Raw genomic sequence first — 27,517 nt, forward strand, 5'->3', positions numbered from 1 at the left:
TCCTTCGATGACGCAAATAGTAGTTAGTAATAGCTTAGTATAAATTCATCTAGGCTGGATGTTCATACCTGAAGCTTGGCCAATTTAGCCACTAACTCACAATTCTCCAGAAGAGTGACCTCTAATTTCTTTTCGACTTCATCCAGCATTTCACCTTGTCGGCGAAGTTTTTCCTCGCTGCAGAGCAATGCTCTTCGTGAAAAGTCGGCTGTGACAACAAGCTCACTATATCGGAAACGAGCAGCCTCTAATTCCAGTTCAGCTTGTCTGAGTATCTTTCCTTGTCGGTGAAGCATTTCTTTGCTGCTCTGTTGTGACCTTCGTGATGGTTCAGCTTCGCCACTGGGATCTTGGACACTTTTTGCCGTCCTAAAGTCTTGAAATCTTCGTAGGAGATTAAATCCTGAAGCCGGAAGATTCGCCTGAAGCTCAACAATCGGATCTTCTTATTTTAGCAAGCCAAGATAGTGGAAGAACATGACTCCTTACCATCGGGGACTGAGGCTGGCATCGTTAATAGGGTTTCGGTTGACTGCGACTGTAAATGGCTTTTGTTTGGGTTTGAATCCATTTGGAAGTTGCTCGATAGGATACAGAGTGATTGTAGGTCATAGAATTATTTGTTGATAAAGTCGGAGATTTCATTGACAAATGTAAGAGAAGAAGACTACGAGGACTCATGATCCAACTATTCATATGATTAAGTAATACTGAAACAATAGTTAAGCCAAATGAAGTGAATTCAGACCTTGATACAATTTTTATTCAATTTTCCTGCTCTTTTCTTCCACATCCTTCGCATTATCAAATCCTATTTCGAGGGTGGATCTGAATAAATCGTTCTGTCATCTCCAACAGCACTTTTGCATCCTCTCTTCTGTCGATCCCATTTATTAACAACTTCTGCAACCAAACCTTCCACAAGTTCTACAGTGAATTTTCACGAGAACATCATAGCATCAAAAGCGCCACCCAATCCTGTCATTGGCATCGACTTCTAAGTAACATACAGTGGCTAAATTTGTTCCAATCAACCATTCTTGAGTGAGGAAAAAATGGCAGATCCCATACCATTTATAGCTGAAGCTGTATTTTTGTAAGACATATTAAGATCCAGAAGCATAAAAGTAATTCTTCAAGTGTCGATCGTTCTTAACAAAAATCAGCCTTGGAACCTTCTGTTCAGCTCTACCCCTAGGTCTATGCCAGGTCTCAGGTAACTATGATTAACCCTCATATTATGTTATATAACTTAACTGAACAGTTACTCATAATAAATGGAGTGAAAGTAATAAAGATTTGGTATAGATGATATCTACGTTGCAACTTGGTTGCCGGACTATTATGAACTAACTACTGTGTAGTAATACTTGGTAGCTACCTGGGGACCACGTACACTTTCTTAACGCACAATACTGTTTATATAATCCATGCCTGCCACACGATCAGTATCTGGCTCCACATAGCCTTCATCCCGTGGAAGGCGGAAGACGAAGTTAGTAGCGTTGGATGTATAACGAGGCCATTGCGGAATATTGGGAACTAAGAGAAACAATGTGAGCGCAAAGCGTTAATAGAAAAGCCAAGATTAAACCAACTTCCGTGTCCATTAGGATCCAAGTCTGTCGCAAATGAAGTCCACATACGAGCAGCCATGTGTCCCAGTTCCAATCGACGGGGATCACTCGCAGATGCCAACGATGTGAAATTTTGCACTGGATTGGAAAAAACGAATGGGATCTTTGTTATTCGGCTTTGAATCAGTACGAAGATCACAGAGTTCGCCGATCAGGGCTTGGAACCTTGGCAATGGACGTACCTCGGCAAAATGTCCCACTCCAATTTTTGTTGACTCATTGAAGGCCGCTACGTCCCATCGATATGAGTATATGTTGTTCACAAATCTTGACATTGACTGTGCAAGCAGTCGACGAGGTGCTGCCATCGTCAAATCACCAGCAATTGACGTATAGCGCTTGTACTGCAGCCCCAAACTAGGCCAGGTTACATTCCCCCATCCATATGGAGACCCAGACGCCGCAATATTTGGATAAAGGGGAAGTATTTTCTCCGCCTCTTCGCGACTGATAACCCAACGTTTGGATGCTGAGACCCTTTGTTAGCGAGTTATCCTACCTAGATATCAGCTTTTATAGAAAGCATTGAACATAAACATACATATCAATTGTTCAATACACTGTTCGTCTGTATCGGTGCCAGTTGTGCCAAAGCTCGTGCCTTCATCAGTATTGCTTCCTAGAAGAAGGGGGACTTTGGCAAAATTTCCCTCTTGGTAGCTAATCTGTGGGTACTCGGCAATGAAGCTATTATCAACGGTGGCGAACCACTCGAGATTTTCATATGCGTTGTTGTAGAAAGTCTCGTATGGAAGCTCACGGAGACAAACCAGGGTGTTTGTTGTATTCTCGCACCTGGTACATCATCAGCTTATAGAAAGATATTTGACAACTTATTAGAATCATACCCTGTGCGCTCAACAATGCGGTCATACATCGGCTGATGCCATTCAGTGCCATTATAAGGTGGGCCAACAGCATTTCCAGATTCCATGATTGCTATTCGTAGCTCGTCAGACTTTATTGAATATGACTAGGGGCTTGAAACACCTACCTGCCCTGAAAAGACCCTCATTATCACCTCCATTAATGACCAGGTGAATACCAACGCTATAAGCACCTCTTTTGCAAAATTTAGTTTTATTTTGTTGCCAAGAGAGAAGACATTTCCACTTACGCAGATTCTCCCCAAATGGTTATTTTGTCAGGGTCGCCACCGAATGCCTTGATATTCTGCTTGACCCAATGCAAGGCGGTGCGTTGGTCTCGAAGCCCCTGGTTTGTATTCCCTTCAGCCTGTAAAGTTTATTAGATTGAGCCAAACCAAATGTTTCTTTGACATAAGATTGATATTCACTCTGACTTCTTTCGAGTCCAGGAACCCGAATGTTGACAGCCGATAGTTGATAGAAACACCTATCACCGGCTTGTCATTTATGACACTTTGTTGTACCACATAGCTCAAGTTGTATCTAATGACAATGTCTCATTAGATCCAAGCATCCTTCCAATACACGAAATGCATACCTTGGATCTGCAGTATCACCCGATTGCCATCCACCCCCATAGATCCATAGCAGAACTGGCAATAAAGCTTGACCATCGGTCTTTGGCCGGATAATATTCAGATTCAGGCAATCCTCGCCCAGGCGGATAAGACCCTGGTTGAGTAGGTTGGTGATATCAGATCCATATCCAGGACAGTCATAGCCGTAAGAAGTGGCATTATAATAGACCAAATTGGGATTTGGGTCAATTTTCGCCGAGGAAAGATTGTAAGTACCAGAGTCGCTATCATTTGATCCATATGATGTCTTGAGCTCGGCTGCCGTGAAGCGCGCAGGCTCATTTGCATACTTGATGCCCAAGAAGGCATATTGATCAAACTCAGGGATTGTTCGTCCTACAAATATGGTACTTGTATCTTTCTTGCTGCTTGATAGTGTGACTGTGGGTGATTGGTTGATTTCTTGCCGCCTTGTTAGAGGATTGGCCCATACTACCGAGGCTGAAAGCAGCCACAAAACTAGAAGCATGTTGTCAATGTGATCAAATGATATGTGCAGTTTCGAAACTTTTCAATAACAAGAAGGGGAAAATGATGATTATGGAGCAGGCAACTTTCAAGATTTTACCGGTCCATCAGGAGGTGAATTTCGTTCATAGGTGGGAAATATAACATATGTAATACGGGAATCAGGCCGAATGTAGCATAATCTTCGAATGGAGGGATCCTTCAGAGGCCTTGGCAAGACGGAAAAATAGAAAACGTCAGTTATGAACATGATTTCATAGCGTTTAAATTTCATGGAGTTTGAATCATTGTATTGATAGAAAGAATCGAGTACTTGTCCAGGGTCTTTTCATCAAACAGGTCGCGTGAAAGGTTCAGTGACTCTTTCTATACCAATTGAGATGTGGATATGCCATACACAACTACTGGAATTTTGCAAAGACGGGAGTTCCTTGGCATGAGGGGTTGCCACGTATCCAGACTAGGATAGCTTCATTATATCGTCATTATCATGTTTTACATCGAACTCGAGAGAGAACGTAGCTGTGTCCCAGAACCATCAAGCTATTGATCATTTCCTGCCTCTAAGAAACTTTGCAACTTCTTCATGCCGTGATACGAAGAACATGCGTTTTCTGTCTGATTTCCAAACTAAGACACCGATGTCTTCGGCATACTGGCATGGAGCCTGGTATTCGACTAGAGTGGCAAAGTCCTTGAAAAGGAAGCCAGCAGTAGCTCTGAGACGATCTCGTTCAAGCTGCCAAAGTCGGATCTGATCCGTCACGGTAGGAGGAAGAATAGATGGTGGAACACCGGCTGATGTGGACGCATTGTGTTTGCGGAGCTGGGGGTGTGCATGCGTCAACAAGTACGAGATGATCTGGTCGGCTGTGATGCCCATCTCAATAGCTCGCCGCACTGATTGTCTGGTGACTTTACCAGTGACAAGGTTTGGAAAGCGGTATTTCAGGTTTGTGAAAAGGGATATGAGTGAAATCTGTAGAGGGGATGAGGTATAGGCGTAGAGGCGGTAGTTGGTTTCGATCACGATGAACCCTGAGCTGGCGCTATTACCAGATGGACCGACAGGTCCAGTTAGTGAGCCGGAGGCAGGGGCGCTCAGTGCACTTGAATCGGAGGTCAGAGTTGTCGCAAGTCGTGTTGGGTAGAAGCGCGTTGCCTCTGGTGATTCTTGGTAAACAATACCAAAGTCGGCCAAGTCAGTCAGAGTGCGGAGTTGAATCGAATTTAATCCACTCTTCTCGTAGCATTCTCCCAACTCCAGACTGCTCAGCAGAAACAGGAACGATAGCACCTCGACACTGTCCATTCCGATGGCATGGGCGCTTTCGACGTAAAGAATCAAGATGTGCCAGACTTGGGTATTGACGTCTTGAAGAACAAATCCAAAGCCATCCTTTGTGATATCCACGCGGTTGCCCCGGATTTCAACGAGGTGACCAGCTTGCAGAAGTTGTTTCACACCTTTGCTCAGAGTGATATCACGCGATCCACTTAGCGCACTTGTTCCCACCATATATCCCAAGACACATTCCCATTGTCGTCGCGCATATTCGTCCAAATAAGGTATTGAGACTGCATGGTTGTCTGGGGCTTGGGAGAAGACGCCGAAGGATTGAGACTGTTCAGAGCCCATGAGAGCTTGTCGGAGGGAGGACGCGAAGGGATTAGTGACCATATATGCCCGGACGTTTTTTCCCGTCAAAGTAGTTGAAAGAATATGGAGCCTTCCCAGAATCGAAAGTGCATTATCCCTTTCCCTTTCAAGTTCAATTCACATGGTCAGTTGTATGAGCTTTGTAGATCGTCTTCATATGGAAGATGCTCACTTTTTGCTTTCGGACTTGACCCAGATTTCGAGATCAGCGGTTGGAAGAGGATCCTTGAGATATAAAAGAGCCATGACAAAACATTTTGCTATTCTTTCAGTTAGTCCGGCGATGCGCCTGAAAAGTAGAGAGCTTGAGCTAACCTAGATCAGGTAACATGCGCCGAAAAATGGCGAGGGCGGTCGATGGCTGTTGATAAAGCTTGAAGAATGTGGTGCCAGGTAGGCTCTCCAGGTACTCAAGAGGTCGAGACGTAGCTGCCGCCATATTGGTGACCTAAGAGACCTGGTGCCTCCGTCGATATTCCAAAGAAATGAGCGTGGTGAGGTCACTCGGATTACGGTGGGCGTAGCGGCCATATGGCGCAGTTTTCGGGATTGCCCCTTGACTCCGTACTGGAAGTGTCTTCGATCTTTCACTTTCTCACCTCAAATTTTCAATATGACAACTCTGAGATTTGTTAGATCTGTGAGTTTTCTCCGATGCTGGAGTCAATCTCAGTTTCACTCCAGTTGCTGCTGATCCTAACCTCTATTCAGGTCTGGGAGTCCTTTCGGGCTACTTCGGGCCTAGAGCCTCGGTAAGTGATAGTTACATATGGTCGTCTTTAGCACCTTTTATGTCACTAACGATGATACTTGATCCTTTTTTACAGACTGTTGGACGGTGTAAGTTCGAAGCGATTATCCATTTTTACTTCAGCCTCAGAAGTATAAAATGAAAGCTCATTGACGTATCTAGCTTCGAGTGACTGCTGCTAGACCCGGAACTGTCAACTTTGAATTAGACATTCAAAAGGAGCACACCGTAAGTTATCGAAGAATATCCCCGATACTCAGCTTTTTACAAAGCAATTGCATTGATATACTCACCTACTTCCGTAAATTTATGTGTATGTATGACTGACTGTATATAGAACCGCCTGAACATTCTCCACGGAGGCACCATTGCCAGTATGGGTATGTCCATCTGCTCAGATTTCTCTCATATTTTATCTCTGGCTAATGACTACTTCAGTGGACCTCGGTGGCTCTTTAGCTGTAGCGTCTCGAGGCCTGTTTGCAACAGGTGTTTCCACAGACCTCAACGGTATATAAATCTCAAGATGGCTCAATCGACGTTGTGATTCCATATCAGCGAGCTAACTTGTTCTACTCATATGCTAGTAACATACTTGAACTCCGGAGGTAAAATCGGCGACAAGATCATGGCGGTGTGTTAACTAATCTCTATTTTGAAAATGCTTATATGCTAATCTATATCCAGGAGGTGCAATGCGATAAGTGTATGCTGGGATACAATTCAAACTATTGAATATTCAACTAATATATATCAAACAGTCGGAAAGACTCTTGCCTTTACCAACATCAAGTTCACCAATGCTAAAGGCGATGTTGTCGCCAGAGGAAGTCACACCAAGTACGTTTATTCTACATTTTCCTTCAGGTATCTACCTGGTCATTGCTGATATCTTGTAGGTATGTGACTTTGGCTTGGAGAGATCCGCAGAATATAGTGGATGAAATCAACAAGCTTGAGGGCAAATAGTCGGGAGAGTAAAATACTACGTATCAGGAAATCCAAATATCATTCGTGTGGGGTGCTTCTACCCTGATTTTGAATCTCCCTTCATAAAAAACTTGTTCATACAATATCTTCTTCAGCACCCTCCATCACCTCATCGTCATCGATGCCACTATCCTCACCATTTGGTGCCGCATTGTCAAGAACCATTGCTCCATCTCCCATAGACTTCACCTTGGCTTCGGTCATTTCAAACACATACTGACCGAGATGCTCCAATCCCTCCATAGGTGTACCCTCAAAATCAGCGTCCAGCGCTCGTGTGGTTGGGAATATTTCACCCGGTGCAAGCATCAGCTTATCTGGACGCTGCAGGAGAAGGCCAAAGGCTGGCTGCAGTTCGTAGCAGGATTCAAATACCTCTCGGCGACCGAGAATGTACAGTCCAAGACGAGCGCGGGAGAGGGCAACAGTCAGACGGCGAACATCTCGCAGGTAGCCTACGGAGCGAGTGCGAGTCAAGGAAAGGATAACGTCTAAATATAGTTAGTATGGCTGGTTAATATGAAAGAGATATAAGATGAATAGGAGAACTTACAGTCATTCTGCTCTCCTTGATATCTATCGACAGTGGTGACAATTTTGGGCATTCCAAACAGAGCGTTCTTGCCACATCGGTGGCCCAAGACATCCCGAATCAAAGCCGTTTGCCCCGCATAGGTGGAAAGGATTGTGATCTTAGAAGCTGGATAGCCCAGTAGTCGCATGTACTGATACAATGCCACGGCATATTCAGCTTCTCCCAAATTCTGGATAAAGTGAGGCGTGGGCTCTCGCTCGCCAACTTCCTGGTAGTCAGGGACATTGATGAACTGATAATCATATTGGAAACCGGCATTGGCTTGCTTAAAGTTGGCCGCATTGACAGACGGCAAGTCTCCCAGCTCTTTGTACCGCCACCGGAAAAGGTCTGCAATGCTTGGCCTGGATCTGCCTTGCTTATCAAGAGTGATGAAAGGCACACCCAACCGTGCCATGCGTAGGAAGAGACTCTGTTCGAGGTGCGCATATTGGCGGAAAGCGAGGTTTTGGATGATGGGAGAGTTCTGGAAATGATCGCCGCAGAGAACGAGGCGTTTGAGAGGAAGTTCGTTATTCTTCATTTTTTGAAGAGCGGTCGGGATAAAGCTTTCAATTTCAGTGATCTGCGCTGCTTCTTCCACGACTACATTATCGTAATGGAAGCCCAAATCTGCGATTTCTCGTTGACGCATCGCTGCGTGGGTCGAAGTCATTGCAATTACTCGGGCCTCCTTTATGAGGAGATAATTGGCCTTGTCACGCGGGCTTCGTAGGATTTCAAAGGGTCGGATATCTTCTAGCTCGGAAAAGATTCGATCAATGTGTCTTTGGCAACCTGCAGCGACGTCCAGCACCGCCTCCTTTGAAGCTTTGACATCGAATAAAGGCTGCGGGGCGTTGGAGAAGAATAAGGGGAATGGGAATGCGGCGATTATATCCTCGGTCGAGGTTTTTTCGGAGTTGGCGCGGTCCCAAAATTTGGCCCATGAGGGCTGAACATACACTGTGTTGAAATAGCCAGCGGTCTCGCAGGAGTTTCCATGAGCACCTTCGGCTCTTATTGACGCTGCCAACCGCATGACTTCAGACAGGTAGCTGTTACGGTTGTCAAGGAAAGATTCGACTCGGCCATACTTGCTGTAGTTTGAGTCGCTCTCCAGTTCATCCTCGCCGCGGCCCAATCGCAAAAGGTGACGTTCGTCGATATCGAGAGCAATAATCTTTTGGAAAATTTGGTTAAGGGCCTGGTTGCTGTGTGCGATGATCACGGTGCGCTCGGTGGGGAAGTTATGATAGATGTTGTTGATAATTTGTGTCGCAACATCCGTCTTTCCAGTTCCAGGTGGACCCACAATAACAGTGAGTCCTGGCTGAGTACCAGATGCAATTGCTTCCACTTGGGTAGGAGTAAAACACACTGTGTTGTATTTGCGTGCGTCAACGGGATAAGGACCAGGGTTAGGCGGCTTGTAGCTCGAGACGCGTAAGGTGCTAGGAGTCTTCTCTGATTTCTCCTCTCGTCGACGCTTTTTCTGGGAAGCTGCAGGAGCCTCACTTGGGCCGTTTTCAACAGTCTCAAGCACATACGGAGGGCCAAAACTTGATGTCTCAGATCCGGAAGGCTCGATATTCTTCCCGGGGAAGCTTTCCACCATGTGAGTCCAGTCCAAAAAGGTATCCCGGAAGTCAACAGAGGCAAGGCGATTGGGTAGTTGGGTGTATTGGGCACCTGCTGGGTCGCCGTACCCTAGGAATATGTCCTGAAGCCAGGATGGGAGTACTATATCCGAAACGATGAGTTTCTGAATAGTCTCCAGAATTGACTTGAAGTTGTTCTCTCTTCCCTTTCTCCGCGCAACAATGTTGATGAGAGGGTAGACCTCTGGTTTTCCTAGCGCTTGCTGATTCACGTCTGCCTTGTAAGCTGCAGCATCCAAGTTAACAAGAAGTTTCAGAACCCGTGGACGAGGGTGGTATCCATTCGATTGACCAGGAGCGGACTGCCGCAGCGAGCGCCCTTTTTCATCAAGCACTTGCACTATCTCGGCCGTTCGAAGATGGGTCATGCGGGGCCCATCTGATGTGTCGTTATCAAGATCACCTAGCTGCGCTGGAGAAACAGACTCCACAGCCATCAGGTATACAACATCGTCGGGACGCAGTGCTTCCCATTCCTTTCGGATATGATCTGCGAGGCGTCCTACTTCGATGGAAATCTCTGCACGGACAAATGCAGGATTCATAGAACCAACCTTTGCAGGTGCGACTTCGATTATTGCAGGCTTAGAAATGGGAATTGCCATTCGCGAAAAGCCCTCGAACTTCAAGCTTCCGTCGCGGGCTACCCGCGGCTGCATACGCTTGATGACCGCCTCCATATCTTTGCGAATTTGGAAGAAAGCCTCGGATCGATACAGCTGGAAAGAGCGCCAAAGGAAATCTCCAACACTCAGGTACTGCAAGTTCAGTTTCGGGATAGCTAGAGGCCTTGATCCATCGTATGTCTCACTTCTTAAAAGAGCTGGTTCATAGAGGCTGGCTTCGGTGGGGACAATGCTCAGTTGAGCCGTAACGTCTTGGAAAGTTTGCTTGCGCTCGTAGAATGACAAAAGAACTTCAAGATATAGTCGGCGGTCTGGGTTGATGCTTGCTGATTTAGGGTAACTTGTTCGGAATCCGAGGCTGGAGCACAGGCTCTGAAGTTCCGACTCGTCCAACGAGGATAGCTGTCCTTCTAGTTCCGACCGCTTTTCAATCAAGCCAAGATTAGAGAGCGCTAGAATCATGAGCTTATCTTTAAAACCCTTCATTGAGACTCTCTGTAGCCGCGCTAGTTCCTGATTGTGCAGATCATAGACCGCCTGCGGAGAGAGAGCTTCTCCTGAATAATCATCGATGGAAAAGTAGACGAAGTGCTTTAAAAGCCTGTGGAGATCGTGAAACAAAGCATTTTCTGGCGCATTAAACAATTTCGAGAGGCGTATGATCGGTATGACATTGAGATCTTTCAACAGCGTATTGACATAACGTCTGGTAGGAAGTTGGCTCAAGAGATCAATCAGCAGCTCCAAGAACCGTTCGCAATACAAGAGATTTGCAGACTGCTCTTTATCTGCGCTGTTCAATTTCTGCAGGAAGTCTAGTAGCATAGCGTATAGCCAAGCCCGTTCAAATCGAATCTTTGCTTTCGCGGTGTCATCTCCTGCATCGTGTCTCTTCGTCGCAGCCCGCCATGCCTTCTTAAGAATAGGCGATTTTGCAACGACATGTTCTCTGGCCTCTTCGCTGGCTAGGTTTTGCCAGATTGTGATGGAAACGAGCGGGGCACATTCCTTTCGGATCAGGGTGTTCTCAAGCGATTGAAAAGCAGCGATGACAAACGATATGATGGACATGCGCGAGTGAGTTGGCAGAGTAGAATCGATGCTCATAGAAAGAATTCGATGGAAAAGGCCCGAGAAATCCTCTCCGCGATCAGAGAATATGTCTGGTTTAAGCATCAGTAACGAACTTGAATTTGTAAACCCTTTCTTGGTCTCACCCCATATTGGAACATGTTCGCGGTATTTGACACTGACGATTACAGCGATTAGAAGAACGTGATGGTTCGAAGCGTCCTCGGTGTAGGTCGGCCAAAGGAACCTGCAAAGTAATCGTGTTAGCCCTGCGGGGGTAGTGAGAATCACCAATGCGGCATCGTACTTCTCCAGGATGTTGAGGTTCTCCAGTGTCAAAAGTGAGCTAGTGTTGAAGCCCGCTGCCTCTAGAGGATCCCATAATTCTTGTTTCACAACATTGGGTTTGACCTTGCCGACTTTCTTATCCAGCCAGTGGGTCTTAGCCACCTTTACCCACGGACTGTCATCGCGAAAATCCTCGACTGTTGGTCGGGATTCCAGACTCTGCGCCATTGCAGCACTCGATTGTCCCTAATCCTGGCAGGTTTGGGGTGGTCGAGAGTGTGAAGTGGGTTGGCGCGCGTGGGGAACGTTAGAGGGTGAAGCTGGGGGAGCTTTTTCAAAGTCTTGGCTTTCTCTCTCCGCCGAGCCGCAACACTACCTCCGTCACTTCCAGTTCTCTCTTTACTTTTTTTTTTCTTTTTGTCGCGTTCGTTTCCCATTTAAAATTTTTCACTGTCTTGACAAAGATGGCTTCTATCGAAGTTGAGACAGTGCGAGTCTACAAGGGGCTGGTTGACAGCCTCTTGGACCGCGCGACACAGGTCAAATCTGGCAACGAAATAGAGCCCCCATTGACAGAGTCGCTTCTGGGTGAAGCCATCTGGAAATTCCCTGACGATCAGGATAAAATCGTACAGCAGCTTACACCCCTTACGCGATTCGCTGCTGTCGAAATAGCCTTTCGTGAAAGATTCTATCGCATCTTGGTATGGAGCTCGCACAACTCACAAGTTCCGATGAGAAGGGCTGCTGACCGTCGACGTTTACATTTGTTTTAGGCCTCCACCTCAATTAATGACCCCTCCTTCATTCATATCTGGAACCTCCTCGATATTGTCTCCTTATTCTCGGACAAAGGTCAGTCTCCTGGCATCTTCACCAAAGTCCACAGCGGCACCCTTGCTAACACCCACCAGAACAATGCGAACCCGGCTTGATCTTCTGGCTCATTGAAGAGCTACTGGACAGTCAAACTATCGATGGCTGTCGAAAAGTTTTTGACTATTTGGAGTCCCGTCGAGAGCGGAATATCAAGGTATGTACTTATTAATGTTTATGTGATTGCATCCCATCTGACTGCGTCAAAGAAACACTTCAAGCAGAAAAGCCTAGTAATTCTCCGGTCCTGTAATGAGCTTCTCCGCAGACTATCGCGCGCAGAAGATACAGTCTTTTGCGGCCGGGTATTCATCTTTCTCTTCCAGAGCTTCCCACTTGGAGACAAGAGTTCAGTCAACCTCCGAGGTGAATTTCATACAGAAAATTTCACAACCTTTGACGAGATCAAATACCCCTCCCCCGAGGTAGATTATGTTGATACTACAATGACAGAAGCGAATGAGGACACAATTGAACAGGCGGAGGGATCCGAGGAAGGTTCGCAGATCCCCAAGGTCGTGGTTTCTACATACGGAACAGCCAAGGGAAATGTGAACTTGGATGCTCTCTATCCCACTTTCTGGAATTTACAGGCATACTTCTCGGCTCCAAGCAAGACGTTTGATAGTGAATGCTTCGCATCGTTCAGGGCCGGGCTCGAAGCAACTTTGTCTGCCTTCAAAAACATCAAAACCGAGTTCGACAACCAGAGTGGTGCACGCTTTTCAGAGGACGCCCGAAAGGCCATTAAGCGCAAGCGCACGACCGATGAGGCTGAAATAGGCACGAGCTTCAACCCCAAATATCTTACCAGCCGTGATCTATTCGGCCTCGAGATTAGTGATATGGCTTTCAGACGACATGTTCTTGTGCAGGCCCTAATTCTGCTCGACTTTCTTCTTTCCCTCACTCCGAAGTCCAAATCCCTTTTGGCCAATTGCAACAATAAATCAGTGCGCTATGATTTCACATTGAGTGATGAGGACACGAAATGGACCATTCAAATGCGCAAGGATATCGAAGACTATCTCCAGCAAGGGTCTAGTGGAAAATTTTACTATCGTATGGTCGACACTGTCTTATCCAGGGACAAAAATTGGGTACATTGGAAGGCTGAGGGCTGTCCACCCATTGAGCGGTCAGCTATCTCAGTTGAAGACTACAACACTTCTCGAGAAAATGCCCTCAAGCTCTATGTCAATAAACGTCTTCGTTCTTCGCCAATGGGAGCTTTAGACGTGAATTTTCTGTCGGACAATGAAGCACTGGCCAACAACGAACGATTGAAAGAGTCGAGCCGTTACTCTATTCCTGCCGCAGACAATTTCCTTATGGGCATCATGGATGATGAAATGGATATCGACACGGCCAAAACCCCGGCTGAAAAACAGGCAGCATTAGAATCGAAAAGCTGCAAGTCGTGGCGTCTTCTCCGTTTGGCTGCGAAAACGAAACTAGCAACCTTTGACAAGATTGAAGATGGTGACAACCTCAAGATCCTATTTGAGACACCCGCAGCACCAGCTGAAACACAACATGGCGATGGGAGTGATGATATTGCTCAGCAAGATCAGTCTGCTTTAGATTTAAAGGAGACCCAACAGCCTACTGAGGAAAGTGAAAACGCTGCTGCTGCGCAGTCAATTGAAACTCTTCCAGATGCGAAGGATACCCCACAAGAATCAGTGGAATCGCCGAAAGCAGAGGACAAGATGTCCCCTGGCTGATCCGTCATCCATTCTCATTAATTCCATATTATTCTAGGTATCATCCATAGCAGCTAATCAAGATACCCACACTTACTCTTCCCACGTATCATATTTTCTATCTATGCAGTATTCGCTGAAGGACTTGCTCAATATAGGACCTTTGCGGTGCTAGCCGCTAAGTGGATTACTCTATTAGGATATACACCGGTGCTGTAGCAGCTCGTGCCAAACGCCACTTTCTCCTCGCGTTCTGGCTGGACCTGACAGGGCTTCGGATAAAATTTGGCAGGGAAACTTGGACATGACTGGCCAAAGTTCAATCCAGGAACGGATCCCCACTATCCGTATATTCCGTAGTAAGGATGAGCAGACCACAAGTAATGTGAATTCTACGGAGTACTCGGTACAATATCGGCAATTTATACTAGGTAGTCGAGTCGGGGTAGAGGCTTTAACCTGGTTAAGAAAGGCTTTGTATCTTTAGAAATATTGTTACATATACCACTTTTCTGCAAAAAATGACACCTAGTTTTTTGGGCGCCTAATATCCACCACATTTAACGATGAGTTACTTTGGCACTTTCGATCGGAGTAAGTATTGAAAGCGATTTGAACTATGGATAAGTATATATGCCAGGCTATAGCATTAATGAAGTCATTTAGTGTATGCTGATGATGTTTACGATCATATGAAGTCCTGCTATACCACGTTGAAAACAGGCGGTGAACGATTGGATACACCCATGGAATCTAAAATACCACTAGACCTTTCCAATTTCCACATAGAATTCACTGACAACCTGATTTTCTAAGTTCTTGACAGCTTTGGCCTTCGAAAGTTTGGTAGCATAGCTTTTGATGGCTTTGACCCCTTCCATTAGAGATCCGGTACAGCGGAGCAATATCCTAACTAGGTATCGTTTGGCGGGTATGGCACCTTTTAATCCGCCACATCCATACGCTTGGGTCGCTTGGGAAGGGTTCCAAAAGCATCAGTATCACGGCCTCTGCGTGATTCAATCTCCGAGAAGCCAGAACAGGAGTAGTACTCATTTCCAACCACCCCACCCCCCTTGTCCAGGCTGCCGGGTCAGAATCCTCTAATTCTTGAAAGGTATGCTTCATCAAGCGCCCAGTCTAGACCCTAATGATCATCGAATGCATATGTCTAGCCCTTTCATCATCAGACAACATCAATCCTTCTGAAAGTTTAGCTTGAGGATTCATGGATTTTCTTTTTCCGGTTCCACTGGATCCACGCTGTGCAGTATCCTCTTTCGGTAGGATTCTGCGATCTAGTGAGACCCTGTTGCAGGAATATGGATTGTATGTGGATTATTTCCCTCGAGTACGAAGTACTTTGAGTCTGTGGAAAGGGGAAAGTACGTAGGAATTAGAAATGTTCAGATGTCTTTCTTGTGAATGATACCTAGGTATGCTCTCTGTCGAGCTGTATGATATCTACCTAGATAAGTATTTAATACTTAATCTTTAAACGCCAATTAGAAAACGGATCACGTAGAGCGTTCCTGCATGGAACACCCAGGCACATAGGTAGGCAGTGTACTCCATTTACAACGTTGAATCATTATCATAGAATCTGCACGGGGTTCTCCGTGGCCTGTCACTTCGTACCTTTTTCTCCTCTGATGTTTTGGCCCCTCATCAGAAGGCACATGTAACCCTGGAAGTAATTACAGTGGTAAGGCTGGAGCATTGAACCACCTTTAGCCACGTTTCAGTCTTCCACCTTTCAACCTTGAAGACTAATAGGCTAGAGACTTGGCATAAGATGTCGGCGAAACAAAGTACAAGATAGTTTGATAGGCTTTTCAATGGCGAGAAGGCGAAAGGAGGCCTCGACTCCGTACGAGCCGGGAGGCTTGCATTGAGTTCGCTGACAGATTTGTTCTCGAAATGAGACGCACTGATCGCAAGGACATCTGTGAGAAAGAAAAAGCCACTTGGTGTCCACTGTGCTCTGTACCTGGTATGTAGTTGGGTCGGAGGTTCGCGAAAACTCCACTGTGGAGATGGTCCTCGGGTACCTCGCCGCTCGTCAGGCGCTGAGATGCACTTCGCTGAGATAGGCTCCCATGGCTATTCTTGAGTATATAATGGCCCCCAGTGGATTATTATTAGCTAAGCAATCCAAGTAGGTGAGTAGACATGTGTTCAGTGGAAGTAACATGGTGTCCTAGTTCTTTCCAAGGATGTGGCGTTAAATGTGGCGTTGTATAACTGTGAAGCAGCTCTTCTCGCAACGGCTTTCCTAGTTGAGGATATGATCAATTCGTGGAACTGGCTGACGGCCGGTGTCAACCCAAAGTTTGAATTATTTGGAACGATCCACAAATCGTGGCGAAGTAGACAGTATACGAAGTAGTTATGGGGCAGACAATGCGGCTTGATATCTGAGAAAAGATGTAGGGGGAAGAAAGTCCGTAGGTGCTCCGTATGGGGTAAATTGCGTAATCCCCCTACCCCCTCACTCCGCTACCCAACTGGTTATGACACAGCGTGCATCATAAGAAATGAAGGAGACACGGCATTAACGGCATAGAAGAGTTGAACAGGTCTGAATTTTGGGTCAAATATTTGAATGTCAAAAGATCGAACTTGTTTTTCTACTAGTAAATCACCTGTTACGATCACTCTACAACTGTTGTAGAAGTAATAATTGGTCTATCTAAACAAACTCTTAGCGTTCAGAGTTAAGTGGAAAATCCAGACGTACAAACGGCGTTACAGTGGCGACATTTCAGTTTTCTAGGGTATCTTTTTTCTACTAAAATCAAAACTAACGAGGTTGGTAGTAGAATTGATCGACACTAGTAAGTAGGTAAATAGTTTCGGCCGTAATAGGAATGTGTGTAGTGTTTGATTCGTGATTCGGGATTGAAAGTGTAAACAGTTTCCGAGTTTTCGCCCCGACACGCTTAAGGAAGGTAAGGCATTGAACTCATCCAGGGCTCCACGTTTGTGATCATCTGGGTCCACCTGGCATTCCGATCATTCCATGGTGAGTTCGTTAGCCTAACGTTCGCTTAGAACGATAATAAAATAACAAAATAATAAAATGATAAAATGATTAAATAACACTGATAATAAAAACATACGATTATGAGATTAGATCGGGAATCATGAATTAGGGTTTTTAGGGACTCCTCCATACGGGAGATGAACAAAAAGATTTACATGCGCAGGGATTTCGAGATCACCGCGATCAGGGTCTAGTCCCAGTATCATTAAGACTCTTTTAAACCTGCGAAACATGAACATCACTTCAATATGCCATGTCACGAGATAAGGAACTGCCTAAGTGATTGGGTCTAAATAATGAGATAACGGAAGGGAGGCGTAGCCTTGAATATTCCCAGTATTCAATCTTAAAGTAATTTCCAGTGTTTCAAGACAGATGAAGTGGAGGTGGGAAATGGTGGAAATTTCCAGGAGGCTTGTAGTGGAGAAAGAATGTTCTTCTGAGACGACTAGCGGATGAAGCCATGGTTGACTAAACCATTCTTGGCATCCAGAGCTCAACTTAGCGTCTGTCATCGTTTAAACGGCAGACCCCAGTATAATTAGTACTTAGTACTTAGTCCATATACTAGATCGTTCAGGGGCTCTGTTCAATCCTTGATTTTTGACTACTGCGAACTAACAGTTGGCAGGTTGCCCCATATTTCTTGTCGTATTAAATCGCACTTATTTTGATTTTGATTATTATTTTTTCCATATGTATTCCCGATATACTTGGTAACCTTCACGGAATACCCAAATTCGGCCCCTTCCACGCGTCTCAAGTTTCAAGGCTTGACTTAAAAACACAGAGAGGGGTTCTTGTGATTCGTTACAAAGATTGCGGGGAGGGCCATCCCCCATTTCATCATTTCTCTGCCCGTTTGTTTATGACTTCCTTGGTCGAGCCCTGTATCCACTGTCCCGCTCCCTCTATTCGTTGGTCACATCGTAGCGGGCAGTCCCTTGAGTGGCTTGTTATTATCCGTGATCGATGCACCTCATAACCGACCGTCTGTGTGGAGCCAGCACGCTAACAGTAAGAGGATCCATAACTGGTTTCCACATCTCTTGTATGGGACCTAATCTCTCCTCCCCCACCACTTGACCACTCTTGTTGGTTGGCCAAGTGTTTCTGCAGTCATCTATGTAGCATCGATGGATTCGCCCCGGATGGTACTAGTCCAAGCAAGATCGCCCGCTAAGTTCTTCGGAAATTTATGTATCGATTCCCTTGATCCTCAAGAGAGGGGAAAGAGATGGGAATACTAGCACAGTCCACGTCGTAACTTCAAATGAGCCACATAACCTATGGGCCAGATCCCACCATGTGGGACCTCATACGGAACCCAGTTTACTAGGGCCATCTCGAGCTTGTTCGGATCCTGGAGCCTTTCGAGATTCTAGTCCTGGTCCATTTCTTTTTTTTATTTTATATTTTTTTCTCCTTTTTATTTTTTTCAAGCCCGAGTGCCACTCTTGCCACGGGCTCGGGACATTCACGGTCACTTGTATGGCCATGGCCGTGGCCATACTCGAGACCCATGAAGCTGTGTGCTCTGTGCACAGCTTGATATTCTTCTAAGGTTAATCAACATTTACTTTTCATTTGGGTTTTGGAATCATATCTATGCTGCCATTTTAAGTTAATTATACAGTTCACAAGGATGTGGATGGATATGGATAAAATATGCAAATTAGATCTAGATTACTCAGTATACTTCTCTTAGACTTCATATCTCAGGATTACAGGCTTCTATTCCCATTCCTTTCAGTTTCTAGTCTAGGGCTGATCCAAGACCTTCCGTTTTATAGTAGAACTTCGGGAATTAAACACTGTCACACTTTACTTCGAGCAGTCTTATTCACCTCCCATGCCGACTCAAGCCGATGCCCGTAGACATTTGGCCCACCTTCACCAAAGTTTAAGATAATTCCGTTTTTCTCCAAGGTTGATCATGAGGTCCATTTACTATCTCCCGCCGTTAAGACATTCTCAGTAACGCTCCTTCTCTCTCAAAAATAGTCGAAACAAAAGACGGGAAACATCTTTGGTCTTATGTATACTAGGGTAGACCTTGGCTGTCAAGACGGGTGGCCAAATTCGACGTCTTTGCCTTGTGGACCCCTGGGGGCCTTGGGGGCGTCCTGTTTAATGTCGCAACAAAAATGCGTATTTCCACTACCTTTCAAGTAATGGACCTGTAGTCAGTCCCTTTGATCTTTACTTTTAAACCCTCGTTGATTGTCTAGATTCACTCTATTTTTTTTTGATCTCCATCCTTTGGTGATCCTCATCTACACAATCCGATCCGGGTACCACATAATAAACCGTGGTCTGACCTTTCGTTCTTTTTTTTTCATTCTTTTTTCATTTTTCATTCTATATCTTTATCCTCTTCTCGAGGGTCAGCAGTAGAAAGCCTACCAATTAAACCTAACTTTGGTCCCGCTTTTCTAACGTCTCTGCATTTACCCTACTGTCGCTACCTGATCAAACCAAGTTCCATCCACCCTACCCTAATAGCTTTACTCGATTTTTTTTACCGTACCCCCTGCCTTCTCTATTCTTACAAGCCTGACCTGTTGACTCGGACCTCCACCAAACTAGAAGGCGCCTCGGTCCTTCCACCAGACCCACATCCGTCTCATCTCGGAGAACCTGCGCTTTAGTTCTCTTGTCCGTTCCTGCTTCACCTGTTGTATCCAAGCTCCTGGGTCCCGTTTTGTTTGGTACTTGCCTGGCGTGTTTTGAGTCTATTTGATCAACCAACTAGACTCCAGACGCGGGAACTACCCGCCATAGAAAGGCTTTGTACTTCAGTTCACGGCCTCCACGAACCCCTCTTTAACAGTAACATGTCCATTCGTGGTCCTTGTCTCTGGGTACCTTCATTGTCTTCACCAGTTTCTTCACCTATCTCTGCTGTCACATCTCATTTTTCAGCTGTCGCTCGTCACGGTAACGGAGAACGGGTTTCTCCTCGAACTACTTCGCCATCTTTGACCCCGCACAGTTTCGGTGATCGAACACTCCTCGACTCTCATAGTATCCCTGTTGTTATGAACTCCGCAGGATTAAAGGCTGAAAATGCCTCAGTTTCTTCTATGGTACCCTCAAACATGACTGGTCTAAGACCTGGGGTTGAGAGAGAAAACCTACCTCGAGTGAGGCTGGAAATTCCTCCCAATACGAACTATTCTACTTCCCGCGAGTCAGGTCTTGTGTCACCTCTAGACATGGACGGAGATGACCATGATGACTCGGCCGATGATAAGGGAGATGACGACGATAGATCGCCAACGTCGGCAGAAAGAAAGAAAATGAAGCGATTTCGGTAAGAAAACCGACGAAGAAGACAAGACGAGTGAAGACGCTTACACCGTTATAGCTTAACTCATAATCAGACTCGCTTTCTGATGAGTGAGTTTACTCGCCAGGCACATCCAGATGCTGCTCATCGCCAGCGTCTGTCGCGTGAAATTCCCGGCTTGACACCTCGTCAAGTCCAAGTTTGGTTCCAGAACAGGTAGGGTTTGATCTTCGTTTATTTGAAGGGGATTTAATTTAACCATCAATATAGACGGGCCAAACTTAAGCGTCTCACTACCAATGACCGTGAGAGAATGCTGAAGTCACGAGCACTCCCGGATGACTTCGACACCACCAAAGTCCTCCGAACGCCGTTTGAAAGCAAGTCACATAGTCAACCCTCGATTGTATCACCATTGGAATATGGTGCCTCGAACTCCGACTTTACATCGAGAACACTACGTACGGATTGTTACCAGCGTCCAAATGAAGAAGACTATCTAGTTTCCCCCTTAGCTCCACCTCAACTGGAGGAACCTACATATCTTCTGCTGGACAGGGGCGAGGCGACGGTTTGTCTCCGCCTGGACTGGTTTTCGGTCGACCTTCTGCGTCGGTGTCCCTGACCGACCTGAATCGAACTCTCCGGAGCGACTACTCTATCACCAGGTCTAGTAGTGTATCAGATGGCTCTCCCCATCCATCATCCTACCAGGCCTATTCGATGCCAAACCGCTACATTCTGCCTTACGTGCGGCCTGGTATTGACTACACTGTTCCAAGGAGTCAGCCAGGCATGATGCCTGGATACGAACAATCTCAATCCTTCGATGGATCAGTGTCACCCACAGACACACGGGGAGTTCAAATCACTTATGACATGAGAAACATAGGTCAGTTCACCTTTATAATAAGTCAATACGTTCTAAAGCGGTAGATCCTAACTTGATTCTCACATTTTAGGCTCGCAACCTCAAAGCTATCCTTCTCTTTCAGTCTCAGCACCAAAAGATTATGACATGGCAATGGGCTCGCAACTTCCTCCTGGCAGCAGACCGATCCCAATTCTCCATCCTCTCTCAACCCCTACGGCGCAGCCTTTCCCCTACGGTAGCACCTCGGGCTTGCAATATGCCAACAATACATCGACTCTGAGCCTCCCCTCATCTTTCGTGCCATCTGAACAATCTCCTGCACATAATCAAATGCAGGCACCTCAAACTATCGAGTCCTTACGAACCAAGTTTGCTACTCCTTCTTTCCAGTACGCCAACTACGTCCAGCAATGAAGGTATGCAAGACATGATCATACTATATTTGCATCGCGTTGCTTTGCTTTATGAGCCATATAACGAGTTCTGCTCTGTTCCTTCTATTTTCCCTTCTGTCTTATCCTTTATGGCCTGTGCATTTGACAAGGCGCCTCAAGAGCGTGTTTTGGCTCAACCTTTCTCGTGATCTGTCACGCTGGTTTTGACCTTGAAGTTTGAACTTCCTTTCTCAACTTTCAATTTTCAATTTTCAATCTCTTCTTGTATATGGATTCTGTCCAAATCGACTGTATTTTTGGGCTTCAACTTTTGACTTTATTCTTGCCGCTTGTGGCATTTCTTGATTTTCATTCCTTTTCTTGCTCTAACGGGGCGTTTTTTTACTCTTTTCTTTTACTTTTCTTTTGTTTTTTCTTATCTTTTCCTTCATATTTTGTCTCATTGGGAAGATTTGGTCTTGGCATGTTTCGCTCATGGTGGTCTATCATCTTGGTTTCTAGCTTTGCACTTCGGTAGCGTTGGATTTACTCCTCTTCTTGCATATCGTTACTCTTCTTTAACGTTGATGGTTCTCTGGAATGAATGACTGTTATATGAGATTGAGCTTCTTTCTCTGTAAACTGTCCAGGTATTTAGTATAATGGGAATCTATTTATCCAAGGTTCATAGTATTCAATGTCTACCTATGTAAGCAAACAGGTACCTAGGTAGGTATAATAATGCAAAATAAATCTCTCTCTATAGCCCTCAGGTGTTTCTGCCAAGAGAGTATTCCGGGAGTCCTAGACAACCCTAGGCCATGACCACCGAAGTAATAATTTACCTTCCAACCTCGCTGCCGCGAATACCAAACTTTACATGTTTTCCAAGGTTACATAGAAAGACATAGCTTCCAAGTTTCTGATCTTGGAATGCTCCAAGCTTCATTCCTACCTAGGTAAGTAGGTACCGATTCAGCCTTCAGATATCAATGAAAGGAATGAATATAACGGGTGAATAACAGTTATGTGTTACTCTAACTCTTGGAAGCTGTTATCCATTCATGGATGTAGTTACGTTGAAGTAATGTAGTAGTACCCTAGATAAATGTCCAAGGTCCACTTCCAAGGTTGCTGCTAAAATTATACAACGTTGTGGCTAAAATCTCAACCTTAGATTTTGACCCATGACGTGCATATTCAGATCAGCAAATCAAAAGTGAGATAAACGTAATCTCCAGCTACTGTTTAAATTTCTGTCCAGTCAAGTTGCGAGCATTTAAAGACATTGAGTCTTGTCCAACCAGCGGCCGCCCATAGCCAGCCTCTCATCACGTGATAAATGAAATGAACCAATTATATAGTAGATATTGATAATCCAACCAACATCTGACGTATCCAAGCAAGTATAAATAAAATCAAGATTCTTAATACTCACCTTGTTACTTCATCTTCCAATGCTCTATTGCTCTATATCTATCCTCTCAGAACTCAAAAACAATCCCAATCAATTGATTTCATCTCCATCAACAATTCGCAAGCTTCTTGTCTAAACCATACCACTTCAGACCAGATCTCTACCAACATCATCTTCAAAATGGTTAACCCTGCTTCCACCTGCTGCAAGACCTCCCAGGAGGGAGGATGTGTCTGTGCCGCCCAGGCCAAGTGCTCCTGTGGCAAGGAGAGTGCCCTGAGCTGCTCCTGCAACAAGGCTACCACCGAAAATGCCATTTCCGGACCCCGATGCTCTTGCCGTAAGGATTCTCTCTGAAATACTCTGAGAATCATAGATACTAATATATTTTAGGAGCTCGTCCTGCTGGCCAGTGCACCTGCGAGCGCTCTGACGCGGAGAATACGGCCGTCGATGGAAACGCCTGTGCCTGTGGCAGCCGCCCTGCTAGTAAGTTCAACTCGCTGATTTCATGATCCGTCTTCATTTTAGCTAACAGTCGTTCTAGCTTCTTGCACTTGCGAGAAAGCTGAGTCTTCCGAGTCTGCCCTGGAGTCAGACTTCACTACCCGTGCATGAATTAACTTGAGATTGATGATTGTCATGACGATTTGCACCTTATTTTGCACTGGTTTTGGTGCAGAGGCAGCGGCGTTTGATCGAAGCTTACGTAGGGTAATGCTTTTAGGGCTGTTTTTGGTATCTTTCTGATAATAATTTGGTCGTTTATGGGCCTTATCAAAAATTGAAATACATTTAAAGCATTCGAATATTTGTCTAGTTAATTTAGATACCTAAGTACCTACTACCTAGTCATGAAGGTATGTGCCTTGGGAGACAGGTTATGCTTCCAGAATTATGCCCACATCAGCAGATGTCTTCTTCTCATGTGGACATTCCAACCTTGAAGATTATTTACATACTTAGGTATGATGTCAATATATATGTAAAGTTTATTTAAAGTACCTAGGTAGGTACCTCCGGGGCCGTGACACGTATGTACATATTGATAAACATAATGAGAGAATAAAGAGCGAGATATGTTAGGCGACGAAAAGGTGAAAGATTCAAGAAGCGTGGACGATAGTTGATACTACTGGAACTTTTGTAGGTGTAGGCACCACTCCGCATCAACCTTATTCCGCGAGCTACAGCGGAACCCGGACTGATCGACAGCGGAAGTGGCCCAAGGGAACGGGTGTTATGCGGGATCTCATCTCAACTCCTTTCCTGTAACGGTTGGACGCTAAACTAGCTGAATCCTGGTAAATTGACCGTTCTTATCTGAAGCGCGCACCTAACCTTACCTTGAACCTCCTTAGATTCTCATTGCGATCAAAACAACTCCCTCCTTCCCCTGTCTTCTCTCCCAAAGCATAGGATTCCCCGTCACCCCGGGTGGCCAATGCACCACGTTCTAGTAGGGACATGGTTGTGTGACGCTATCCGTCCAATTGCGAACCCCTGAGGTGATCTCTGCGTGGCACGCGAACCCGATACTATCGAACACCCACTCCCTTCGAAAGCCAGCGTGTTAGCATTAATTGAGTGTGCATTCAACCGATCCCCCAGAAATTTAAATCACCAGCCATTATGTCGTCCATGAAAGGCTTGGTTCAGTTCATTGCTGACCTGCGTAATGCGCGAGCACGAGAATTGGAGGAAAAACGGGTGAATAAGGAGCTGGCCAACATCCGACAGAAGTTCAAGTCAGGAAATCTAAACGGCTACCAGAAGAAGAAATACGTGTGCAAGTTGCTCTACGTCTATATCCAGGGCTACGATGTCGACTTCGGACATCTGGAAGCAGTCAATCTCATTTCGTCCACTAAATACTCCGAAAAGCAGATCGGATATCTAGCTCTTACCCTGTTTCTGCATGAAGAGCATGAGATGCTCCATTTGGTCGTGAACAGTATCCGGAAGGATCTGATGGATAATAAGGAACTGAATGTGTGTCTGGCCCTGCATGCAGTGGCCAATGTGGGAGGTCGTGAGCTTGGAGAGGCGCTAGGATCTGAGGTCCATCGACTACTGATCTCGCCGTGAGTCTCTTTTTCTTTTTCTTTTTTTCGGTTGATATGTAATTTTGACACTCCACAGGACCTCAAAAGCTTTCGTTAAGAAGAAGGCTGCTCTAACATTGCTCCGCTTGTACCGCAAATATCCCGACATTGTTCGGAACGAATGGGCCGAAAGAATTATTTCGATCATGGATGACCCGGATATGGGTGTCACACTCTCAGTCACATCACTTGTGATGGCCTTGGCGCAAGCCTTGCCCGATGCATACAAGGGCTGCTATGTTAAGGCTGCCCAGCGGCTGAAGCGCATAGTTGTTGAGAACGATATTGCACCAGATTATCTCTATTACCGTGTACCATGTCCTTGGATCCAGGTCAAGTTCCTTCGTTTGCTGCAGTACTATCCCCCATCAGGTAAGTTTGGCGCCGTTAAGATTCACCCATCCATCCATCTACTAACCCTCACCATAGATGACAGCCATATTCGTCAGATTATTCGTGAATCCCTGTCACAAATGATGCAAAGCGCCATGGAGACACCGAAGAACGTCCAGCAGAACAATGCACAAAATGCAATCCTATTCGAAGCCATTAATCTCCTCATTCATCTCGGCTCCGAACACAACCTCATGATGCAGATCTCTACCCGCCTCGGTAAATACATCCAGTCCCGTGAGACCAATGTCCGATATCTTGGTCTGGATGCTATGACGCACTTTGCTGCTCGAGCAGAGACCTTAGACCCCATTAAAAAGCATCAAAGTATCATCCTGGGCTCTCTCCGGGACAGAGACATTAGTGTTCGCCGCAAAGGATTAGATCTATTGTACAGCATGTGCGATACTTCAAATGCAGGGCCCATCGTCAATGAGCTACTGCGTTACCTACAGACGGCTGATTATGCCATCCGAGAAGAGATGGTATTAAAAGTGGCTATTCTTACTGAGAAATATGCTACGGATGCGCAATGGTATATTGACATGACCTTGAAACTACTTTCTCTTGCCGGTGATCATGTCAACGACGAAGTATGGCAGCGGGTGATCCAGATTGTAACCAACAACGAAGAACTGCAGGCATATGCAGCCCATACTTTACTTGGCTACCTGAAAACAGACTGCCACGAGAGTTTGGTCAAGATTGGTTGCTACGTTCTTGGCGAGTTTGGCCACCTTATTGCTGAGAATCAGGGATCAAGCCCGATTGAGCAGTTCCTGGCTTTACAAACCAAGATGTTTACTGGTTCCGACAATGCAAGGGCCATGATCCTCTCGTCCTTTGTCAAGTTTGTCAACTTATTCCCTGAGATTAAACCGCAACTATTGCAGATCTTCCGTCTGTATAGTCACTCCCCCGATTCCGAGTTGCAACAACGAGCATTTGAGTACTTGTCACTAGCCACACTCCCAAGTGATGACCTGCTCCGGACGGTTTGCGACGAGATGCCACCTTTCTCTGACCGAACATCTATTCTTCTGTCACGACTGCACCAGAAGACAGCTGGCACCAGTGAGAAGAAAACTTGGGTAGTTGGCGGAAAGACTGCCAATGATGATAAGCAGGAAGTACTCATGGCCCAGAATACCGGCCTCAAGCGTTCCTTTACTACTATTGTCCACGGCGCACGGACTGGGACTGGAGCTGCAACCGGGGCTAGTGGACCCTCCACCCCCACTAACTCATCATCTGGCGATTTAGCCGGATTGGACTTCAGCGGACCTTCGGGGCCTGCTCCTAACCTAGCCAGCGCAGCGCATCTGACGCCTGAATGGGACATTGGCTACAACCGACTTTACTTTACTAATGAAGGTGTCCTCTTTCAGGATGCCCAGATTCAGGTTGGCTTACGTTCAGAATACCGTGGTCACATGGGTGTTGTGAAGCTCTACATCTCGAACAAGTCCTCATACCCCATCGGATCCTTGACAACCACTATAGACAACCCTGCGGCTCCGAACCTGAAAATCGACAGCAAAAATCTTCCTGACCCAAGCGTGGCCGCCTCTAGCCAAACCCAACAGACCTTCTTCTGTGCCGCGCATGGGCCCTTCTCCGATGCTCCCACTATTCGTATCTCATACCTGGCCGGTGCTCTACAGGCTTACACCCTCCAGCTACCTGTTCTGATGCACCGATACATGGAACCCTCTACTCTGTCTGCTGATGAATTCTTCAAGCGCTGGCGCCAGATTGGTGATGGACCTCTGGAGGCCCAGAAGACTTTTGGAATAAGCGGCAAGAACAAGAGCATCAATGAGGCATTCACACGCCAGTCAGTGGAAGGCTTCGGATGGAAGATCCTCGATGGTGTGGACCCGAACAACCAGAATATCGTCGGTTGTGCAGTGTACCAGTTTGAGGGTGGCAAGACTGGCTGTCTGCTGCGACTGGAACCCAACTACGAGAAATCGGTAAGTTCACAATACCATACCTTTTATTGTGGGCTATGCTAACAAATTACGTCTAGATGTATCGGGTCACTGTTCGCGCGACCCAGGAAGGCATTCCACAGGGACTGGTCAAACAGATGGAGCAGAAGCTGTCTCAGGGAAGAAAATTGAATGCACCAGGAGTTTATGATCCGTAATCATCCATTGCCAGCATTTTGCAGAGCGACGGCACATTGCATATATCCT

At 45.9% G+C, this 27,517-nt stretch overlaps 9 protein-coding genes across 9 annotated transcripts; 5 read left to right on the forward strand and 4 right to left on the reverse strand.

Moving 5' to 3' along the window:
• Positions 1 to 62: 62 nt before the first annotated feature.
• On the reverse strand, positions 63 to 511 carry N7495_007056 (uncharacterized protein; the record flags this gene model as incomplete). Its single annotated transcript, XM_057209707.1, has 2 exons — positions 63 to 442; positions 490 to 511. The coding sequence occupies 2 exons, from the start codon at positions 509 to 511 to the stop codon at positions 63 to 65; spliced, it is 402 nt and encodes a 133-aa protein (XP_057063481.1).
• Positions 512 to 1,402: 891 nt separating this feature from the next.
• N7495_007057 (putative triacylglycerol lipase (LipA)) lies at positions 1,403 to 3,649 on the reverse strand (the record flags this gene model as incomplete). Its single annotated transcript, XM_057209708.1, has 9 exons — positions 1,403 to 1,542; positions 1,599 to 1,740; positions 1,820 to 2,106; positions 2,179 to 2,432; positions 2,486 to 2,576; positions 2,632 to 2,699; positions 2,755 to 2,873; positions 2,935 to 3,049; positions 3,105 to 3,649. Coding segments are annotated over 9 exons (1,761 nt in total), but the record flags the coding sequence as incomplete, so codon positions are not given.
• Positions 3,650 to 4,162: 513 nt separating this feature from the next.
• N7495_007058 (TFIIH/NER complex subunit TFB2) lies at positions 4,163 to 5,711 on the reverse strand (the record flags this gene model as incomplete). The annotated part of the gene is made up of 3 exons (XM_057209709.1): positions 4,163 to 5,375; positions 5,445 to 5,532; positions 5,588 to 5,711. 3 exons carry the CDS (start codon positions 5,709 to 5,711, stop codon positions 4,163 to 4,165), a joined length of 1,425 nt encoding a protein of 474 aa, XP_057063483.1.
• Positions 5,712 to 5,885: 174 nt separating this feature from the next.
• On the forward strand, positions 5,886 to 6,992 carry N7495_007059 (PaaI family thioesterase; the record flags this gene model as incomplete). Its single annotated transcript, XM_057209710.1, has 10 exons — positions 5,886 to 5,912; positions 5,984 to 6,024; positions 6,100 to 6,112; positions 6,186 to 6,251; positions 6,361 to 6,403; positions 6,462 to 6,533; positions 6,611 to 6,657; positions 6,711 to 6,729; positions 6,785 to 6,863; positions 6,923 to 6,992. 10 exons carry the CDS (start codon positions 5,886 to 5,888, stop codon positions 6,990 to 6,992), a joined length of 477 nt encoding a protein of 158 aa, XP_057063484.1.
• Positions 6,993 to 7,088: 96 nt separating this feature from the next.
• Positions 7,089 to 11,461, reverse strand: N7495_007060 (RNA helicase aquarius; the record flags this gene model as incomplete). Its single annotated transcript, XM_057209711.1, has 2 exons — positions 7,089 to 7,504; positions 7,567 to 11,461. 2 exons carry the CDS (start codon positions 11,459 to 11,461, stop codon positions 7,089 to 7,091), a joined length of 4,311 nt encoding a protein of 1,436 aa, XP_057063485.1.
• A 236-nt stretch (positions 11,462 to 11,697) lies between these two features.
• Positions 11,698 to 13,836, forward strand: N7495_007061 (THO complex subunit THO1/HPR1; the record flags this gene model as incomplete). Its single annotated transcript, XM_057209712.1, has 4 exons — positions 11,698 to 11,937; positions 12,010 to 12,088; positions 12,148 to 12,266; positions 12,319 to 13,836. The coding sequence occupies 4 exons, from the start codon at positions 11,698 to 11,700 to the stop codon at positions 13,834 to 13,836; spliced, it is 1,956 nt and encodes a 651-aa protein (XP_057063486.1).
• A 5,862-nt stretch (positions 13,837 to 19,698) lies between these two features.
• Positions 19,699 to 21,441, forward strand: N7495_007062 (homeobox domain-containing protein; the record flags this gene model as incomplete). The annotated part of the gene is made up of 5 exons (XM_057209713.1): positions 19,699 to 20,177; positions 20,232 to 20,369; positions 20,424 to 20,655; positions 20,712 to 21,045; positions 21,116 to 21,441. The coding sequence occupies 5 exons, from the start codon at positions 19,699 to 19,701 to the stop codon at positions 21,439 to 21,441; spliced, it is 1,509 nt and encodes a 502-aa protein (XP_057063487.1).
• Positions 21,442 to 22,998: 1,557 nt separating this feature from the next.
• On the forward strand, positions 22,999 to 23,436 carry N7495_007063 (putative copper resistance protein Crd2; the record flags this gene model as incomplete). Its single annotated transcript, XM_057209714.1, has 3 exons — positions 22,999 to 23,158; positions 23,212 to 23,307; positions 23,366 to 23,436. The coding sequence occupies 3 exons, from the start codon at positions 22,999 to 23,001 to the stop codon at positions 23,434 to 23,436; spliced, it is 327 nt and encodes a 108-aa protein (XP_057063488.1).
• Positions 23,437 to 24,450: 1,014 nt separating this feature from the next.
• Positions 24,451 to 27,468, forward strand: N7495_007064 (AP-2 complex subunit alpha; the record flags this gene model as incomplete). Its single annotated transcript, XM_057209715.1, has 4 exons — positions 24,451 to 24,902; positions 24,961 to 25,295; positions 25,353 to 27,292; positions 27,349 to 27,468. The coding sequence occupies 4 exons, from the start codon at positions 24,451 to 24,453 to the stop codon at positions 27,466 to 27,468; spliced, it is 2,847 nt and encodes a 948-aa protein (XP_057063489.1).
• Between the last annotated feature and the right edge of the window lie 49 nt (positions 27,469 to 27,517).

Source organism: Penicillium taxi, assembly GCF_028828555.1.
Source record: "Penicillium taxi strain IBT 34144 chromosome Unknown utg000004l_segment0_segment0, whole genome shotgun sequence".
Classification (NCBI taxonomy): Eukaryota; Fungi; Ascomycota; class Eurotiomycetes; order Eurotiales; family Aspergillaceae; genus Penicillium; species Penicillium taxi.